This window comes from Lissotriton helveticus, chromosome 2_1 (genome assembly GCF_964261635.1).
Source record: "Lissotriton helveticus chromosome 2_1, aLisHel1.1, whole genome shotgun sequence".
In the NCBI taxonomy this organism is placed as follows: domain Eukaryota; kingdom Metazoa; phylum Chordata; class Amphibia; order Caudata; family Salamandridae; genus Lissotriton; species Lissotriton helveticus.
In genome coordinates, this window is record NC_136059.1 from 1,117,471,188 (window position 1) to 1,117,493,446 (window position 22,259).

The 22,259-nt window shown below is 41.7% G+C and overlaps 1 protein-coding gene across 1 annotated transcript in view; it reads right to left on the reverse strand.

Moving 5' to 3' along the window:
* Positions 1-21,958, reverse strand: part of SYNPO2 (synaptopodin 2) — a 742,390-nt gene extending 720,432 nt beyond the window's left edge. The window contains exon 1 of the mRNA XM_078675942.1: positions 21,543-21,958. Coding sequence (XP_078532068.1) covers positions 21,543-21,647 — 105 coding nt within the window. The 5' untranslated portion in view covers positions 21,648-21,958. The remainder of the gene's footprint in view (positions 1-21,542) is intronic.
* Between the last annotated feature and the right edge of the window lie 301 nt (positions 21,959-22,259).

Here is a 22,259-nt window from a genome sequence, read left to right on the forward strand (position 1 = left end):
AGTTACTTAAATGAAGCCTCGCACCTCCTCCCTTCAAGTGTCTGGTCGCTTGCAAAGGTTAACTGGTTTCCTTTCATCTGCAGATTGCTGAATTCGAGTGATAACCTAGTACTAATAAGACAATTTTGTCCAGACATAATTAATGTGGGTTAAAATGATATAATAGTAGCACAATAGTGATGCAGAATGTACTGCATCATATATCATTACTTGCCTATTATTGCCGCATAATTTATTCAACCTACGCCTTATTTGGCCCGCCAATGCAGCAAAATTCCAGTGACTCTGCATACAACTAAGCGTAAATTTTATTATTTGAAGTAGGAGACTTAATCTAAAGGTGGAAAAGTACACCAGAACCAACTATCTATACTGGCCACTCAACTATCCAGTAAAATATGCATGAAACTTTATTCTGGCCTGCTTCTGCCAGAGATAGAGTCAAACCTGATGATCAAGACCATACCTGTCACACCATGGTGCTGGTGTCCCCTCTCCATGCTTAAAATGCCAGAGCAGTGCGAATCCCCGGCTCATCGTCTTTCTTTACTGACAGAGCTGCTCACTCCACCGCAGTGGTGGTACTGGAGCATCACCGCTGTCAGACCAGTTAGGTGCGATCAGGCATCAAAGGCTGATACCGCCTGTTCCTATCTCACCTGGTTGAGCCAAATTTGGTTAAAGCAAGTGTGACAGTAGCTAAGTATTAGGATCACTGACTAAATATCGAGGGACAAAATATAGACTACCCAAAATATAGATTCCAAAATATCAACAGACAAAATATCGAATTCCTATCTACAAACAGGTAAGTACCAAAATATCGAACCCAAAATATTGTTTATATATATACATTATAAAAATATCAAATTTCTTAAAAGTAATGTAAAATTAAAAAAATATTAAAAATAAATAGCTAAAATATACTTAAAAATACTTAAATTATTAAAAAACTAATTTAACTTATAAAAAAAAATACAATCATATTTTTTAAAACATATATATATATATTAACATAATATTAATAAAAAAGACACAATATTATTACCACAGGATAGCGGGGGTGTAAAAATTACTATTCCCACTCCTGGAAGTGCAACAGTAGGGAAAGAGTTGGATAGCGTAGGGGTAAAAATTACTATTCCCACTCCTGGAAGTGCAACAGTAGGGAAAGAGTTGGATAGCGTAGGGGTAAAAATTACTATTCCCACTCCAAAGAGTGCAACAGTAGGGAAAGTGTTGGATAGCGTAGGGGTAAAAATGACTATTCGCACTCCAGAGAGTGCAACAGTAAGGAAAGCGTTGGATAGCGTAGGGGTAAAAATTACTATTCCCACTCCAGAGAGTGCAATAGTAGGGAAAGCGTTGGATAGCGTAGGAGTAAAAATTACTATTCCCACTCCAGAGAGTGCAACAGTAGGGAACGTGTTGGATAGCGCAGGGGTAAAAATTACTATTCCCACTCCAGAGAGTGCAACAGTAGGGAAAACGTTGGATAGCATAGGGGTGAACATTACTATTCCCACTCCAGAAAGTGCAACAATAGGGAAAGCGTTGGATAGCGTAGGGTTAAAAATTACTATTCCCACTCCGGAGAGTGCAACAGTAGGGAAAGCGTTGGATAGCGTAGGGGTAAAAATTACTATTCCCACTCCAGAGAGTGCAACAGTAGGGAAAGCGTTGGATAGCGTAGGGGTAAAATGTACTATTCCCACTCCAGAAAGTGCAAAAGTAGGGAAAGCGTTGGATAGCGTAGAGGTAAAAATGACTATTCCCACAACAGAGAGTGCAACAGTAGGGAAAGCGTTGGATAGTGTAGGGGTAAAAATTACTAATCCCACTCCAGAGAGTGCAACAGTAGGGAAAGTGTTGGATAGCGCAGGGGTAAAAATTACTATTCCCACTCCAGAGAGTGCAACAGTAGGGAAAGCGTTGGATAGCGTAGGGGTAAAAATTACTATTCCCACTCCAGAGAGTGCAACAGTAGGGAAAGCGTTGGATAGCGTAGGGGTAAAATTTACTAATCCCACTCCAGAGAGTGCAACAGTAGGGAAAGCGTTGGATAGCGTAGGGGTAAAAATTACTATTCCCACTCCAGAGAGTGCAACAGTAGGGAAAGCGTTGGATAGCGTAGGGGTAAAAATGACTATTCCTACTCCAGAGAGTGCAACAGTAGGGAAAGCGTTGGATAGCATAGGGGTACATTTTACTATTCCCACTCTAGTGAAAATAAATTAATATAATTCACATAATTATCAATTTATCAATTAATAAAAATTAATTATCAATTAAGAATTAATTCATTATCAATTAAAAATTAATTAACAATTTGTTCACAATAAATACCAATAAATTAATTAACATATTTAATTAATTATTATTAAATTCCTTCCCACCCTATTCCCCTATAAACCCACAATCCGCTACAGAAAATAAATTAATATTATTCACAGAATTATCAAATAATCAATTAATAAAAAATAATCATTTAAGAATTAATTAATTACCAATTAAAAATTAATTAACAATGTAATCAAAATAAATACCAATTAATTAATTAACATATTTAATTAATTATAATTAAATTACTTCCCACCCTATTCCCCTATAAACCCACAACCAGCTACAGAAAATAAATTAATTTAATTCACATAATTAACAATTAATCAATTAAAAAATAATTATCAATTAAGAATTGATTTAATTACCAATTAAAAATTAATTAACAATTTATTCTAAATAAATACCATTTAATTAATTAACATATTTAATTAATTATAATGAAATTACTTCCCACCATATTCCCCTATTAACCCACAACCCGTTACAGAATTAAATTACACAATAATAAAATAACATAAAATTAATTACTTAAAATAAATTATAAAAATATATACACTTTTCACACATATACTAACATAAAAAAACACTTTAAAAAATTCGATATTATTAAAAATTCGATATTTTTAATAAACTATATTATGTACTTTGATATTTTGACTGTCTATATTTTTTAAATCGATATTTCATTACTTACCTTCAAAACGATATTTTTGATGTCTATATTCTGTCCATTCGATATTTTGTCCGTTCTATATTTTGGACTTGATATTTTGGTTTGTCTATATTTTGGAATCGATATTTTGACCATTTACCAAGTATTACTTCTAAGACGGAATGTAGGGTATGTACGTATCCAAAGAGACCGATTTTGACACAAGTCAGACTAAATTAAATGTAGGAGTAGGCTACTGCGCCTCACTGTCCTTGAAACTGCGCAAATCGCAGAGGAGGTAAGGTGTCCCCAAGACGACCTTGGGACACAGTCCTTCTCATCCAACTATGGACCCTGCGGATGCTGAGGGCATGGGACCAGAATATTGAGGACTAAATGTCATGCTACCAAAATATCGTAGCAAAAAATACCAATTATCAAAATATCAAAAGGTAAGCTTTCATAGTTAATAATATGTTTACTGCACTTAATTCTAAATATACGTCCATGACATTGTGTGTACATACATATATTATTGTACGTAGAGGAGGAATTAAGAATAGTAAACTTACACTTGCCTATATATTCTTATAGCTACTTTGCTCGTTGATAACTTTGCTGCGATATTTTCTTAGCCTGATCTTCTTGTAGTCAACACACACATGCAGATGTTGCTGAGTTTGGTGTGTCGCAAGTTTAATCAAACACTCAAGCAGCTTTGATGATCTTCATTCCTTTAGTGACTTCCACCAGGAGTGACAAATGATGGAAGTTGAAGGTTTGTGCCCCACTGCACTCATCACTGATTTATAGTGGTGGTGCCTGACCAGTGACTGACAGTGCTCCCACTTCCAGTACTCTTGCATGAGGCTCATGTATGCACATAAGCCACTGTGGCAAACAAATACAATCAATTACAGCGAGGCTTGTTGGCTGCATCTTCAAGGTCAAAGCACCTTTGCAAGGGAAGCCTGAAATGAATACTTCACTCTGAGTAAATACCAGTAGGGCAGTAACTTCCACCTGTTTTGCAGTCCTTAATTGTTTGAAAAAGATTATTTGGTTAATTCCTTTACTGGTTCTAAGGACTGGAATTCCGGAATAAGTCGTATCCAGATTGGATTATGGCAAAGTGGTGTACCTGGGTGCAGACAAGACTTCTGTCCATCGTTTGCAGATTGTTCAAAATGCTGCTGCTAGGATGCCCTTTCATTTACCCAAATATGTTATATTTTCTCACTTGTGCCAGGAACTGCACTAGCTTAAGGTTTCCAAAGACATTGAGTTCAAAGCATTGTGCTATATGTTTAGGGCTCCTGGTTGTATGGTATGTGTTTTCTTGCCCTTTCCATCTGTATTTATCCATATTTATTTTTTGCTAATTTTATCTTTATTTATCCATATATATTTTGGATTTTGTGGAAAAATTAAGCTGAAATTAGTATATTTCCACATTTATTTAAACAATATATATGCGCTCATGCTTGAATGCCAGCCAGGTTTCAGTGCTGTGAACACCCGCAGAAGATAAATCAGTGCACTTATATGAACATATGCAAATTTCAGTATCATTTAACATTCATTTTCGATCTTTATTTCGATCAATTTTAGATCATAAAAGATATACAAATACATATTCAATTTAAAATACAGATGGTATCGCACCAACAACATTAAGAAACATTTACAGATAGTATTAAAAGCATTTGCATTATCATCTAGACACTTCCTTTATATCAAATCTTGCTCGATTTTTAAAAAGTGGTTGCGGATGTGCCACATCGCAGTTAAACATTTTGCTACCCCAAACACAATGAGCGGTGAAAGGTCCGTTTTAAAAATCCTGTAAGCTGGAAGGTATCGAGTGAAGCCCAGTTTTTTAAGAAGGGGGACAAGCCAGTATTTCCTGGGTCTTCGATACGCCTTGCAGAAAAAAGTAATATGCAAATCATCTTCCAAATGGTGTCAGCATGAAGGGCAATGCACTCTTGATAAAGACTGGGCCCAGTGTTTGGTAAAAGCCCTAGTAGGAAGTGTGCCATATCGCCATTGCAAAAAAAAAAGTTCTAGTAAGGACGGGAGAAATGCCATCTAACACACGTTCAAGTATATACGAATCTTTAAACTTGATAAACAATTCTGTCAGGGACCCCTCCCGTATGTCCCCCCTTGTGACTGTAAGCTTCATCTCATGGAAGTCTCTCACTAGGAGTTTGCGTGGGATCCTGGTACATGTATTAGCTGGATCTAACCATAATTCTGGTCTACCCAATTTCTCACATGTTTGTTTGATGTAACTTAACCATGGGATTTGTCTTGGCTTGGGTAGTTTAAGAATCTCTTCTAGCTCACTCCTGTAACTCATAAGTTCGGGCGTGCTCCAGATGCGGCGCCAGAAGGTAATTGGTCTTGATCCCAATTCCTCCGCAATCGGTCTCAGACCTAAGTCGAGTCTCAATGGGAGAAGCGGGGTGCTTGCGGGTAGTGCCGCCAACTGCCTGATAAGGTGATTTTCAATAATCTGGAGGTTTTGAGCACGACAGTGACCCCACAGTTCCCCTCCGTGTAAAACTGCCCCTCTTGCCTGCATTTTGTAAATTTCAAGGGCGGCACTAAAAGGTTTGTAAGTCGACCTGCTTGTCATCCAGGAAATACCACCCGTTAATTGGACCAATTTCATATGGACCTTAGCCTGGTGCGTGTCCCACGTCATATCCTGGTTAATGGTTACGCCCAGGTATTCAAAGGTAAAAACCCTCTCCAATGTTGATGAACCTATGGTAGGGTTGGGGCGTGTTGTGGAGGGGGGGTTGAGAATCATAAATTTGGTTTTAGACGCGTTGATCTCAAGCCCCCGCTCCACACAGAACGCTGAAAACCCGTCCAGGATTCTTTGTATTCCCATTGGAGATTTCGACAGCAGCAGGGTGTCGTCCGCAAACATGATGGCGGGCACCCTGCTGCCGTTCAACTTGGGCGCATCGATATCATTAATCCTGGTCAGGTGGGCGATTACCCCGTTGACAAAGAGGCAGAACAGGGTCGGTGCAAGCACACAACCCTGTCTCACCCCCCTGTTAATGGAGAACCTGTCGGAAACCGCCCCATTTCTACCGCACCTGACACATGCGAAATTTCCCTGGTGCAGCCTAATCAGGATAGTCAGGATATCAACCGGGATGCCCAGTTCCGACAGTACAGTCCAGAGTCTCTCTCTGGGTACTAAATCGAAGGCGGCTCGCAAGTCCACGAATACCGTGTACAAGGTGCCGCCCTCGAATACCGCAGTCTTCCAATACAGAAGGTTCAGGCAGAATATCTGGTCCGTAGTGGAAACTCCCCTTCTAAATCCCGCCTGATAGGGACTAAGAATAGAGAATTCATCTATCCAATTTTGGAGGCGATCCAATAACAGCCTACCAAATAGCTTCTGGGATACATCTATGAGGCTAATAGGACTATCAACCTTGTGCATATCCACTGCTGTTAAAGCCTCTTTCCTAAAATTCCTTTCTTTTTTAACCCCCTTATCTAACAATCCACACATCTATTGGCCTGGCAGTCTTAACAGACAGTATTTTGAATTACTCAAAAAAGCAACCCAATTTCTGTTTTTGTCCACATTTAAAAAATAAATACAGACATGAATGTTTTCTGAATTTATCTCTAAAAATCTGTTAAAACGGAAAACAGGGAGCCTTATATATGTTCAAGGCCATACTTGGCCAGGTGACACGTGACATCCAGAAACTGGTAGTTCCTTATCAACCTACTAGGTCCTTGAGATCCTCGACTCAACCTTTGTTTGCTGTACCAAGTTTTTGTCTAGCTGGTATGAAAGACTTTTTCTTCGTCTAGCTTGGCCCAAAATTGTGAAATTCTTTGTCGTACGCTCTTAGAAATGGCAAGTCATTTCTCACCTTTGCAAAAAGTTGTGGCTATTTGAAGTCAATGTTCTGGGACATATGATCTGTGTCTGCACTTGGAAACCCCTATGGGGTAGCTATATGCATTATAAGTCGCAAATTATTATTATAATTATTATTATTATTATTAAGGTCCCATAAAAATGGCCACAAGGCACAGCAGACTAGCACAATCTCTGGGTGAGTAAAAATGCCCACTATCCAATTTTGTGCCAAAAGTACATCGGCACAGAATTTCTACGCTCAGTAAGAGACATCTTAAAAGTCAAATACATAGCTTTACTGTCTTCTGCTCCATTTTGAGGTGCCTCTGCTGCCAATGAGGTTTGGTTAGGAGGACTGCAAGAGGCCCCCAATTTGTTTAGTTATCACAGACTGCACTTTGCAACTATATTTAGAAGGGAGGGACAAGCATGAAGAACATGTCTAAGGGAGGGGCAACCAGAATTCCTCGGGCCAATAAAAAGAGAGGATGGTTGTAAAGGGCACTCATTAGTAAACAAGGAGGAGTGGTTATACATTATATAAGGACCTAGCAGAGATTGGTAAGGATGTTTTTTCGTTCCAGTCTGATTGCCTGAGACATGAGAGAGCACAGGCCTGATGCACTGTAGTAATGAAGATACTGAGGACAATATGAGACGCCTTGTCCATACTGCTTATAATCATGCATCGTCCCCAAACAATTGTGCATCTGATGCATAATAGCTCAATTTGTGCATACAACCTGCCTAGGTCACATCACACCTATCTTTAAAAACAAAGGGCCTGATTTAGAGTTTGGCATATGTTTATCAGTCGCAAACTTGATAGACATGCTGTCCGCCTGATAACAAGTGCCAAAGGATGTAATGCATATGTAAATCAGTCACAGTTGTGATGGAGTAAACTGTCTGTCATAATCTAAATCAGGCCCTAAGTGAGCTTTTAACTTTTCTTATATTTAGCATCTTGTTGTTTGTACTAAGTATCAAGAACTGTTCAACAAATCCAAGGGCCTGTCACCATGGGGTGTGTAATGTTACATCACATGATCTCATAGATAGTGGCACTGGACATGTGATCTCTTTCCAATACCCGTATGATTTTGGTGGTCTAACGCCACTGGACTGGGGAAAGTATGAAGCAAATATGCAATTAGAAGGTTTGTTGTAGTAGGCGGACTTGAGATTTTATGGCATAGGACAACATCAGGATTTCAGCTATATTAATGGGAGCTGGCTCAAGGTTTAAGGAGGAGCACCATTATTTCCTGTTGAAAAATATTTTCAACACATTTACTTATTTTTTTGCTATGAATAAGTGGAAATGATGTCTTCACATAATTTCCTGCTGCAGAGGATGTATTTTGGTTTCTGAGGTCACATGCAATACACAAGTTACGAAAGGAAGTATCTCTGTTACACCTACACAGCTCCAGTAGGCTCCAGCTTGTGGACTTTTGTCAAGAGACTGAGCAGAAGATAGGAATTATCTATCACGTTGAGAATAACGGAAATGGATGTTGCAAGTAGAATCAAATAATAAGTGGTTTTATGAGCTATAACGAGGTCCAAAACATCCACCTACAATAAGGTGCATTAATTGTATTGCCTACAACTACATCATGGTAAGTACGTAATTAGCTCTATTTATAACTTACTTTGCAATCTACCAGTTACATCCATGTAGCGGATGTGATATTGTTGCATTTTGAATAATGCATGTGATATAATGGGCGTGTACAAAAACGAAACACAAGTGGAAATTAGCACCAGAGTTGAAAAACATGAAGTTATTAAATGACAGAAAATATTTAAGCATAGCATGCTTTATATTAAAGCAGTATTTTTTGTCCAAGCAATGTGTACACATTTATAACACGTGAAATAAATTATAAGTTATGAATTCTTTTGTCCACACAACTTCCATGGACAGCGGCAGGACCTTCATTTTATACCTTTGCTCAGGTAAGTCAGACTATATTAACCGTAAATGGAGCTAAAACTGTACTATTACTTATGGGTGTAGCTGTACAATGCCACTACCATTCAAGTGGCAAGTCCTAGTCCATGCACCATTGACCGGCACTGTGAATGAAAAGTTGTGAATCTATCGTTCTCGTAGCAATAATACTGACTGATCTTAACTGTGGAAATTCACTATAAATAGGACTGCTCAGCTGCACATTACACTGGCTCCTGTAAGGACTATATTTTGAGCGAAAAAATGACTGCACACTACACTAGTCCAATTGCACTGGTAATTGGCCGATTGGAAGATTCTATTCATGTTACTCTGATCAGTGTGCGCTCTGGGGCCAGGGTCTGGCCTAGCTGGTAGATAACTTCTGAGGAAAACGCGGGGAAGGTTCTGAGATCTGTATTATATATCAACTTGTTTCTCTAAGATATTCTGTGGTTCAATCAGGAGGTGGTGCATTGTCAATTCAAGGTGTGCAGCGTTGGAAGAAGCTCGGAGAGGACATCCAATCGAGGAAATTAAAACCACTAAAACTGCTGAAGACAGACCTGCTCAGTTAAAGTTGTTGACTATTTACCTAAGAGAACAGAATTATTTAGACCTTATCCAAAGCAATTCTAATGTTATGGTTTACATACTATAAAGGTTGATGCAAAATATGCAATTTCCAGAAGGTAGTATCTTCATTTTAAATACTGCAACAAGAGAGATGGTCACACCTGACTGGGCAAGTTATTCCCAAGAGTAGGAAGCGAAGATGCAAAAAGTGAGAAGCCCTGCAAGGTAGGTGAGGTGCAAACACAAAACAAGGCGACATTGAACAAATTCATCTGGAAAACGTACAGAAGAATTCAACAACACTGATAGGAGCACAGATAAGAAGGAAGAACGGAGAAAATGATAGGATATCTAAAAACGTATAACAAAGAAACTGAGACTGATATAGAGAAATAGGTAGCCGTCAAAGGTGTTGTAATAAGATTGTAGGACGTGCAGCAAATGATATAGTTTCGGGGCACATGTATTCTGGACAGATTGAAAAGGAACATGTAAAATCCCATACATGCAAAAACCATTATATACACAAGCCAAAAGTTAATGTTAAAGCTGACAATGTGATACTTAATCCAAGAAGAAGCTAAAATTAAATTTAAGTTTCGAGCAGAAGTAAAAGATAAGTCAATAGGAGGAAAGAATATGGAAGGTTTGAAGAAATAGGATTAGCTTCATGGAAATAAGAGAATGTCAGTGTTTTCAGGGATAGGTGTTAGAAAGTTGAGAGACATCCATCACTCTATCACAGAAAGGCAGACATCTGAGAATGAAGTGAGGCAGAAAACAAAGGAAAGGAAGGAGTTGTGCAAACGTTATCTTAATACAGAATAACCTGGAGCAAGAAGAGTGCCCATGGTGGAAACAGCCTCCAAGCATGTTTGTGTGTATGAGTGCTCCTTAGGTTGTCTCGGTCACATAGTCTACGAACCATACTGCAGCTCTTAGCATCACTCGAGGAGCAACACTCCGATTCTGGAGCTTTCATAGACTCTAGAGTTTACCTTAAAGCTTGTCTGTAATTTGTGTTCCTTCTGTTGTATATCTGCCATCTGTACACGTTCATAGCGTTAAATGCACAGTCTTGTCAAACAAGAAAAAGAAGACGGATGAAACCTGGGTCAATAAACTACACTTGTTGAATTCCATAAACGTCCCTCCCTTTCAGGCCCAATCCCACCTTTGAAACTAAAAGTATTGGGTCAGGCATGTGTCTGGGGTGCGCTTTATCATTGAAAGGAATGTTGTAGAGTTTTTCATAATAAGAGCGTAAATACCACCCATCAAGCACCCCTAAGTCATCCTTGAGTTTCTTTCTTACCACACTGAAAAAACTATAGATGTTTGAATCATCGTCGCACAAGTTTTTGGATGTCCATTATTTGATTTTGGTATGGTTTGGAGAGGTTGTGAAGGAATCCTGATGGCTAAGTTGTTATGTGCCAACGCAGTAACTTGTAACACAACAGCACTCGCCCCCATCTCTCTGTCTCTCAAACACACACACACATGATCACTACAAAATTTGCCAAGTCTACTGGCCTAAAAGATATGCAAGCAATTTGGTACAGCCCTCTGGTCTCAACCATCAAACACCAAGAACATTCCCCCTACAACTCATTGAAGTTGGCCTATTCATCTAACATGTAAACATTCTCGGTCAGATGATTGATAAACCGCCTTCGCCGGCCAACTAAGGCTCCAGTCTGCAATGGAACCTTCAGCAATGTTTGGCAAGCCACTCCTGGGCCTGCTTCGATGCAAATGACATTAACATAATGTTGCGTGTGGAGTCCAACTAAAATATCATGCAGAGGTGAGTGAGAAGATGTATTCAGCAATAATGAAGAAACATCACAAGACGCCCCTTCAGTGGTTGCTCCAGACTAACAAATTCAAGTCTGGAATGTCCATCGAAAGATGTGTGACGTAATAACAAATTAAAGGAGAAGCTCCTTAACCACATTAAAGAATGATGATTAACATCAATGGAATCCAAATAAACATTAAAGAAATGCTAAGAAACTTTGGGCCCTAACACATAGCATAACATATAGAAAGATAGATGGGTTCCAAGGACACCAGATAGACGACTGGAGCAAAGCTCAACTTGTCGGTGATGTCGCTTGGGACCCTTCAGAACAAGCTTGTTTTCTCACTGCTCTGTCATCAGAGCAGTGAGTAGGCAGGTTTCGAAACCCACGTACATCACAATTGCTTCCCACATAAGATATACACGACATAATATTCATTGATCTTTAAGTTTGGATTAAAGGATACATTACTTTTAATTTGTCAATTATTCCTTATCCCCCCTGCACACTTTACCTAACTCAGAAGGTTAAAGGTGCTTTTTTCTGTCTCCAAACGTCAGCTATTATATGTCAACATACCTAGTCACGTATGGAGGAGACGTGAATTCCAGTTTTGGGGAAAGCAAATAATGCATGATCAGCATTTTGTATCTGCATTGTATTCTAACATAATACAGCAACAGAACACACCTCCCGCCTAGAGCACTCCTCACACGGCTTTCTGATGTGTTGGGGCTTATGCAATATCAAGAGTGTCCAAAATCCTCCGTACCTCAACTACAGAATAGAACTTTTCAACATTACAAATATAACACCAGAATAGAGCCCCTGCGAAATAAGTTTGGTCGCTCCATTGTAGAAATACATCAAGCATAAGGCATTTTATAATGAGGCAGTGCTCTTTAAGGCACATTGCCACCTAACCTAAGACCTGATTGCCATTTTTCCCATCCAGGATTCCCCCAGGGAGGTGCAGCCATTGGAGGGCGTTTTTTGAAGTCGACCACCACTACTTCTATCTCCAGTTCCCTGGCGCATATGGCTGTAGGCACAGTGGGGACAAAAGGAGAGAGTAGAAGAGAATGGGAGAGAGGGAGAGGAAGAGATATTGGGAAGAGGGAGAGAGAAACAGGAAATGAATGGAGAAAGACTACAGGACAGGAGTGAACATTTTGCCTTAGCAGCTTTTGGTTCCCAGTTCAGCTTTGTTGCCACGTGTCTTATATTTTACAAGACTGCTAGCCTCCCTAAGCAATCTGGTACTTGTAGGGTTCATGTCTTCAACATTTCAATGAATTGTACTAGTCATGCGCCACCCAATAAGAATTTGAAATATTTGTTGACACAGTTGCTGGCCTCCCCAGCATTCTGGTACTTGTGTTCAATTTTCTCCATTTAATACTGCTCCAGTGAGGACTGAGACATGCACATTTTAGCAGCCACATACTGCTCAGTAAGTACTGAAAGTCTTACGCTAGTTCATGTTTTTTGTTCAGCATCAGAGCATCATACCATAGCAAGCTATCCTGCTGTCAACAGAAATGTTTCACACCAGTGAACATAATGCAGGATTCCTATGTGGGTAATGGAGTGTTACCCACATAGGAAACCTGCCACGTGGCAGATAACGCCGCATATCTTCATATGAAGGTCATCTCTCCAGCTAAGAGCTGTGTGCAAAGCAGGGCTTCGTTTGAGTGTTGTTTACAGAACGTGCGCATCTTGTTGAAAGGAAGGATGTTTCCGCTTAACAAGCACAGAACGCGGTGCTCCGCAAGAACGCCCATCGACCCACCCCCTCCCAGCGAGCAGTAGCCAACGAGGTACTGACTACGTGTTCGCTGTGTTCCCTGCATTAAAATTCCTTGTAAGGGACTTCCTCTTGTCCCCCAAAAACGATTAACATGCTTCAGATGTAGCCCATTAAAGCGCTCAGTAGGTTGAGCGCACACTGCGAGAATCGGTTTTCAATCTTCAGGTCGCGTGCTTAAAGTGTGATCAACATGCCTCAGACTTTTATCCAGGGAATTAAGTGGACCGGTTCCGTTCGGGTCTCAAGTGGACCGATTCCCCTGGTTTCAGTCTCGTCGCACTTAAAAATGGACATTGAAACTGGTCGCTTTCGGGCCCTATATTCACGTCTTGAACTGCAATGGGAAAAAACACGAACGAATACGGGATGTAACTTTAAGGTAATCCATGTCAGTGCTTTAGTTCCTGTTTCTATTTCACGCTTCACCTACCCTTGCATTCCCTAAGTGTGTTAGCTCAGGGATGCTGTGTTTCTGTATTTTTGCAAGTAACATATCACTCTTGCTTTGTGCCACTTTGGACTGACTCTTGCTTTGTGCCACTTTGGACTGAGTTGGCTTCCCGTGTTTAGAACTGTCCACGATTGAGCGCTCTGGAGTTGAGGTCGCAGGCAGTGCAAGTTTCTCACTGTGCCAAAAGGTGTTCAGACATGATGGTCATCCAATCCTCAGCCTCTCTGCAGAGCGAGCTGGGCAATGGACATGTATTACAGTTGCAATTGTGATTCGGTGCAAATGTGTGTGCAGGAAGGACACAGCTGTCAAAATATTGACAAGGGGAAAGACTCACCGGTGGCTCCTCCACTAAGGCGGAGGAGCGTCGCCCCACTGCTCTGCGAGCAGTAGTCAAAGGAAAACTAAAATGATAATAATCAATGCTATTATCATTTTAGTTTTCCATTTCCTGGTGCGGGGCTGCTCAACTGACAGAGCAGAGGCTAGCCATAGGAGTGATTTGCCCACTCAAAGTGCGCATGAATGTTTGGCCGCCATCTCAGGCCTGGGTAAATATTCATACACACTTTGCATGTTCTCCACACACGCTGCATTGCAGCCTGGGTGGATAACATGCCCAGGCTCCCATTACCCGTCTGAGAACCGACCAATCACTCAGCGCTCAGACCAATCACAATACTGCATTGCAGCGTGGTGATTCCTTTAAGGCGCCTCAGTGGTGATTCCTTTAAGGCGCCTCAGTTGTGATTTCTACACTTTGGGCAGGGGAGCATCACCCCCTGCCCGCTGCGAGCTGCCCAGAAAAAAATAAAATGGCATTTGTTACCATTTTATTTTTTACTGTGGTGCGCGCTGTAGCAGACAGCCTGCTCTGAGCCCAGAAACATACAGAGCGTCTCCTCTAGTACCGATTGGCAGCAGAGGACAGGACCAGTAGGAGTGTGGATGCTCCAAAGTGCGGATATCACTTTGGGCGGCTGTCTTGCGTTGTCTAAAGTGAAATGCGCACTTTAAAGCTCTCCACCTAGCTGTCTCAGACAGCTGGGAAGAGACCAAGCACAGGCCTAAAGGGCCTGAAGGAGTGTCCAGGCAGGACACTCCATCAAATCCTGGCGCTTGTCTAACAGAGCGAACATAGCAGGAGTGACTGAGACACTCTGAAGACCACTATCCCTTCCATAGCCCTGAGCAATGTTTCATTCACAGTTCTCCCAATTTCAGAATTGAAACACTTTCAATAATAATTATTTACAACAAAATCATTGTTGTTACTCACTTATCTTAGCTAACAACCATTGGCAAAGCCAATAGTCCTGGCTGGTTACAGGTGTATTTCTGTTGTTGTATAACACGTCGACTTAGACAATAGTAATATTTATTATTTAATGTACCAATGGCAATTCAGTTTGTTCTGTGATCTGTATAAGAAAGCAACAGCCCCCATTTCTGAGTTTGGCAGCAAGAGGTGCAGGGGCGTTACTTCTAAAGGGGGGGGAGGGTGTTAGACCCCCCTAATAAATATATTGTCCGATAAATAATTGGGTGCAGGAGCGATCAGTCTGGGATAATCGGATTTCACCAGGAATTGTTTACACACACAGACAAAACCGCACATACACTCTTACTCCCTCTCTCTGTTTGAAAGGCTTAAAAAAGTTGGTTATTTCACAAAACAATGTGCTTTCTCTCTCTTAGTATCCCTACCAATCCACATTCCTCTCCCTTTCCGCTGCCCCTTAAGCCCCTCTTGTGCGCCCTGCATGTTGCATAATGTATTTTAACATGTGCCAGTGTGATTGTTAGGAAATCTGAAGATCGCCCCACCCCCCCATCGTACTGACCAAACTACTCCCCTGAAAAGGTGACCCTTATCTCAGCCTTTCTTCATCGTCTCCAGACCCAGTACGTGACTTCGGAATTCAGGTCCGTTTCTCTCCTGGCACCCTCCAAGGAGCGTCCTCCCTCTCTATCATGAGTACTCCCCACGAATACTATGGTTTGTTTATTCAAGTGTTCAGTCTTTTAAAACCATTACACCAAGACAACATACTTTACATACATAAAAATCCTAAACAAATTCATTGATAGAAACTATAAAACTATGGATCATTGTTGGACGTTTAGCGAAAACGAGTTCAATTCTATTGTCTATAAAGTGGTTTAACCTTAAAATAATGATCATTGTAAACCTGATATCAAAAATATAAAACTGTGACTCTTTTTTAATGCTAGTAGACAAATACTGCTCGTAATCCATAAAGTGTTTTATCCATAAAGAAGAAAAAAAAGAGTAAAAGGAGCTAACGTTATACGGACTGTTACATTGCTCCAACTTATTGAGATTTCCTAAAGTACTAAAAATCAGTTTTAGGGTTCCACAGGAATTTGGCCTAAATCTTTTAGGTTCCGATTTAAATTTTTACCCCCTGCAAACTAGGGGGATTGAAGACCCACCTACCCAAGTGGTTACAGCTTCTCTGCATGTTAGAATGTTGATGTTTATAAAAATGTCTTTGTTATTTTTTTCCTTTTTTTCATGAACTTTGGACATGTGCAGAGAACATGTGGTAAAGATTCTTGTTTATAGTTACACAATCGGCAGTCTTAGTTTTGATTCTGGTCTTTCCAGGAATGAATTAGTTCCTTCGTTTCCCACATGCCAAAGCAAAATATCACAAACTGATGTTTTAGGCCATCGAGAAGTGAGCTAGTAAATATTCCTGAGGTTTCCAAGTACGATATGAATTAATCACTGTCCAGGCATGACCTCTTTGTAAAAGAGTATTCTCATCTGTAGAGTGGGACAGGTATTTTGTTGTTAACTTAATTGCTTTATTAAAGGCCTCTTTCCCAATGCTAGAATTCCAAATGTCTTGCGCGCAAAGTTCCTCTATAGCCTGGTTTAGATAGAAGCCCCAGGAACCTTGCATATTGTTCTCTTTTTGCAACTCAATTTCTTTCCAACACAGGTTATCAATAGAACTACTTTGGGATGCGCGAAGCCTCCCACATAGTTTAATGAATGCGCCTTTGCTCCTGAATATTTGATTGGGCAAGCCAAACTCAAGTCCTCCCTCTCTGTCATGAGTACTCATGGCAGCTACTGAGAGAGCCCGATCCGGTTGGCAGTCCGGACGAACATTTACATATGAGGGGTATGTGTCATGCATTTACATAGCGCATTTCTAACTGTGTAGAACTCGTGCTCTTTCGGAGTCTGGAAGTCTTTCATAGCTCTGGAATTCTATTTAACATTCCACATTCATTAATTATCATGAAAACTGACTTTTAAATACATTTAGCCCATGCTATGATTTTTCCCTGAGCGCCTTCAAAGTGCCGCCAGAAACCACTTCCTCACTCTTGAAGAGCTTTCAGTACCCTCTGCATCCCAGGATGACTGTCAGCAGCAGAGCGCCCCATAGTCACTCCCTGGACTCGAGGTGCAACCTTTCTTGGAATGCCAAATGATGTCCCCTCACACTCCTTTCTCCCAAGCACTCTGCTCTATGAGCATGAGGGTGTGTGAGGGGGCAATAATAATGCACCGGCGGAATTGTTGTGGGGCTTTGATTCGACATACTTCATAAACTTATGTAAGAAAATGCAAGTTCAAAAGTGTAATAAAATAGGTTTGGCAACAAGTGAAGTCTTTTTCACTTTGCTAAAAATGCCCTTAAAAGTTTCCTTTCGAGAAAAAATTTATAATTTTCTAATTTAATGACGATCCAAATTATGAATTGGGCCCATTTCCGCTGGTGTAATCAAGACTAGGCACTCTACTAGTTACAATCTGCAGTTAAGTTCTCGTTTACTTTTCGACATAATACCTGTACTAAAAGATGCTCAGGGAATAAGTAAGTGCGAGTAATTACAATAGTCATGCCAACCCCCTACCGAGCTGCCCGAGCCCAGGTGCATTTCACTGCTGTGAGTGGCATCCACGTCTGGGCGAGGTGAGCTCGCGCGCCCCAGGCGCCCCTCGCGCGCTGAGGAGGCTCGCGGCTCCTGGACCCTGCCTGCGCGTCCCGCTAGGTGGCAGGATTCCGCCGCCGCCAGACGGTCCTTGTGGCTTTGTTTTCTGCACCGCAATACCACAGAGATAGTCGATGTTCTGTCCGAGATATACAATGACGCAGTTTTGTTCAATGGAGCAGAACACGCTAAGCTTGATGGCGTCACCCCGCAAACGTGTTTTAAGAATGTTATCTAACCGCTGGAATCATGCGACCCGCACGAAAACTCTGCATGTCTGACAGGAGGTGTATTCCTGACGACCACAACCCCACGCGGTGCACAATATATGCAGGACCTTATACAATAATTTCACAAAATAAATCAAAACTTCTAACCTGAAAAAACTAATTTGACAAGATAGTAATAATAGTAATTGCTATTATCACGTATTAGCGTATGTATTATTGTTATTACCATTTTTGACATTATTTGAGTTATCAACATCATTATTTTTGTAGTATTATTATTGTATTTTTATTATTGTTATATTTGTTATTGTTGTTATTATTAATAACAACATAAGAGCATCTCTCTACCTTTCTTATATCTGTTTAGCTGGGACATTGCTACTCAACTGTAGTAAGAACATAGCATGACTACTCAGCTGTAATACGTTTTAACACATCAGCTGGACCACCACAACTCTAGCTCCCATAGCTAGCAAGCAGTATGACAGGCAAGTCCCTGAGCAGAAGTTCCATTGCTGCTTTCACAATGGTAGGGATATCTAGATCTTTCTTTGGATTTTTTTCTTCTTAAATTCAGTCATTAGTTCATAGGGTGGTTTTGATTCCACCATCTTCAATTATTGCACAGGAATGTTATATATTAATATATAATAGGCATATTACAGGGATGCAGGATTGTGCCTCCTATGATAACCCATTCTGAACTACATCCACTTTTAGAAAATTACCTAGTGGACACTTAAGATACATTTTGAAATCAAATAGAAGCTATGTAATATGTTTATTTTCATAGAACATACCTCAACATATTTTAGACGCATCTGCACAGTAAGTATCTCTTTCATAAAAAAGAGCAAGAGGATGAGATAGTGAAAGATTCGGGATATGTTATACTCAGGGTCACTGGAATTTTGTGATTGTGCAGCCGTGACTTTTTTTTGCATATTTATGGATTTGCCACATTTGTCACCTATTCCACCATCTGCTGCAACATTTGCAGATTTTAACTTACTGCTTCTAGCTCAAACGTTTCAAAAGCTACTAAAAACACAGCAACATGTGTTACAGACGGGTGAAAGGCCTTTGGAAAGGTTGACTGGTCACCTTTCGGTTGCTTATTGTTATACTTGGGTGTTAAACTGGTACTGAGGTGCAACCAATGCCCTAACAGTGTAAACAAGCAGAAATAGAGAAAATAAGGTAGTAATATTATCACAAAATTTGCCACTTTACTCTGCACAATTTACCTCTTCTTGCTGGATAATTCAGCCAACCCTGCTGCATAATTTGGCCCTCCTCCGCCGTATAATTTCAGAGGCCCTGATTATGCTTTCACAATGTATTAATACCCTTAACCATGTGTTAAAGAATACTGCAAGTCAATTTGGCGTTCCATCACCTTAGAAGTAAATACAACTCCAGCCCTGGTCTCAGAACTCATCAGCTGCTTGCAATATCCATATGTAGAGTATGGAATACTTTGTATTGTATGTTATTCTTTTTATAGTCGTACAAATATAACTAAAATAGCAATAAATCCTGGACGTTCCAGACGACCTGTTACAAATGGTTTCTACTGTATACCAATGTCGCATCTTGGTTTTTGCACATTTGAATAAAACACCAACAAACACCAAGGGATGTTCCAGGGAACTAAAACTAGTACACGCCATCATACACTAACAACTCGTCTCAAGATGCAAAGACGGTGAACTGGATGTCCCTCCATCACACTTCCATAGATGCCAAACAGTGCCTGCAACTGCATGCAGTAAAATCATTAAAATCTTCCACTCAGTTTTGTTTTACCAGTAATAATAATAACTGTTATTTCTAGAGTTTTCACCACGAACTGAATGCTCTTTAAGAGTTTGAATAGTAGGTGATATTTGTGAAGCTCGTGAAAGATTGTCTGTTTTGAAATAAAACTGATTGTACTCAATTAATCTGGAAAGGCAGGAAAGAGTATCCCTAAACATGGAGCCTCACCACAGGAATAAAACATTTCCACTATCTCTACTGGCTTTTCCATTGTACATGGGGCCTAGTAAAGCAAAATATATTCCGGATAAAATATTGTAATTTTTGGAGATTTGGTTGTTTAGTGAATAGAGCCTCCATTAGCTAAGCAGGATCTCCAAACATAGTTTGTTGAGAATTGGTGAAAATGAACGACATGCATGTGCGAGCCGTGTGCTGTGTGTTGCGACTTGCTTGAGTATATATTATTTGTGAAACCAATAAAAGTCCTCCCACAGGCGAGACAGGCTGTGGATTAATGCGGTGACCAGGAGATTACTCAACCAGTGGCTTATCAAGGGTGCCATGAGGCCCAATGCAAGTAGGGCTCCTTACAGCCCTGGGCCCGGTGCCAAAGTACCTGCTGCACATCTGATAGCTATGCCCAGGGCTTTAAGTGGGATAAAAAAAACTGGGGGGTCTCCCAAAGGGTCGTGGCCGATGTAATTAGGGCATGGCTTAAAATCATTAGGCTAAAAATCTGTGCTTAGCATTGTGTGCCACCGACTGGTATTTTGCTGCTTCTGCCATTGCATCCAGATGTATGATACAAAAAAAGTAACATTATACCTATAACAAGCCAGGAGTATTGGCTTTGCCAATCGTTGTTAGTTGTATAAGGTAAACAAGCAACAACTATGGCTTTGTGTATATTATGTATAATATTGAAAATGCTTCAGTTCTGAAATGATGAGACTGTGAAAGAACTAAAACGGGTCTCTTTGAAGTTAAATCCAAGGCTTTGAGCAGTGGTACTGCTGCAGAGTTAAGATTTATGTTTTCACCCTGAGGTTGAGGGCAAAAATGGAGAGCCCGATAGGGACCCGTCTCAGCACCCGCTTTTAAGATCTGCCAGTGCTGAGCACCGGCAGGACCTGGCACACTTAAAGCCCTGGCTATGCCCCATGGGATGATCTGGTCCTCAGGCAGACGTGATATACGAGGAGCAGTGCACGTCACTGGCTCGGCCACTGACAGCCCAACGCTGGTCCTGAAAGCTCCACATCCGGTGTGCAATCACTTAGGTGACAACCTCCTGTCACAGGCTCGTTCCTCGAGAAGTGACAACACGCAGAGATCCCTTGATAGCTTCATGAGCCCTCTACAAGAGCACCAGCCTACAGAGGGAGAAAGAGAGAGAGTGGCAGAGAAAGAGGGAGGCAGAGAGAGTGCGAGAGAGATAGAGAGAGAGAGCGAGAGAGAGGGACAGAGAGACAGAGGCAGAGGGAAAGCGAGAGAGAGACCCAGACAGAGAGAACGAGAACGTGATACAGAGCCAGACAGAGAGAGCGAGAGGGAGATAGAGGTAGAGAGAGCGGCAGAGAGAGACAGAGAGACAGGGAGAGGTAGAGAGACAGAGGCAGAGAGAGGTAGAGAGAGAAAGGCAGAGAGAGACAGGGACAGAGAGACAGGGACAGAGAGGCAGAGAGAGAGAGGGAGGCAGCGAGAGAGAGACATAGGTAGAGAGAGACAGAAGCAGAGAGAGAGAGTGCGCGAGAGAGACAGAAAGAGAGAGAGAAAAAACGTTGCCAATGAATTGCAGCGTCACACAACTTGTTGCACAGACATGCACGAGTATCAGAACTCTGCATTTTCAGATTAAACATTTGCAGTAAATGACTAAAATACGAATTTCTTCAGCCAGCGTGCACACAGCTGTGCTTGGAAACGAGTGTGGGAGGTGTGACGCTGTTTCTCGTAGTAGTGTCAAGAAGCACGCACGCATTGCTTACAAACAATCCCATCCCTGCTGCGTCTCCCCCTCACTCTCCACCACGACCCCCTCTGCGCCATCACCCTACCTGTGAGACCGTCAGAGGCAGGTTCTGCTCCAGCCCGCCGTCCAGCCGGAAGCCCCAGGGAGAGCCCCCGCTCAGGGTGATGCTGATGTAGTCCCCGGTGCCCATGGTCGGGGGCAAAGATGCTGCTGCAGCCACGAGCCGGGGAGGCGGGAAGTTTCTGAAAGTTATCAGTGCTGTGCCGCTGCCTGCGAGCACCACCGCTGCAGCCCCGGAGCCAGTGACCACCGCCAGCAGCAGAGGCTCCAGTGAGAGCCTTCCCAGGACTGACAGGGCTCCCGCGGATGCAGGGTGCAGCCCACTGCTCCGACAGAACCCACCTCCTGAGAGAGGCGAAGGAGAGAGCCGCGCGCACACCCGCGCGCCAGCGGCGAGAAGCGGCGCGTGCGGCTGCTCGGCGTAAACACCACAGGCCGGCCCCTGACAGGCGAACCAAAACATCTGCGCCCACTGGTGGAGGGTTCCCGGGCAGGACCGGCTTAAGTAACCCTGCCCTTTTTACCTTTCGGGGTTTAATGGGAGAATGTTCTCAAACAAGGAACACTTAGCAGGTGAGTTCAGCTGAGGGGCACGGATGCAGACATGTTTATTAACACAGGTCCCATCAGAAGGGTGTGCCAGCGCCAAGGGGTCAAACCATTGGCAGACGTTGCACTTAAGAATAGCCACCTAACACAACACTCAAAGAGAGAGGGAATACTCGGTGCTTGCTTGCTTTTT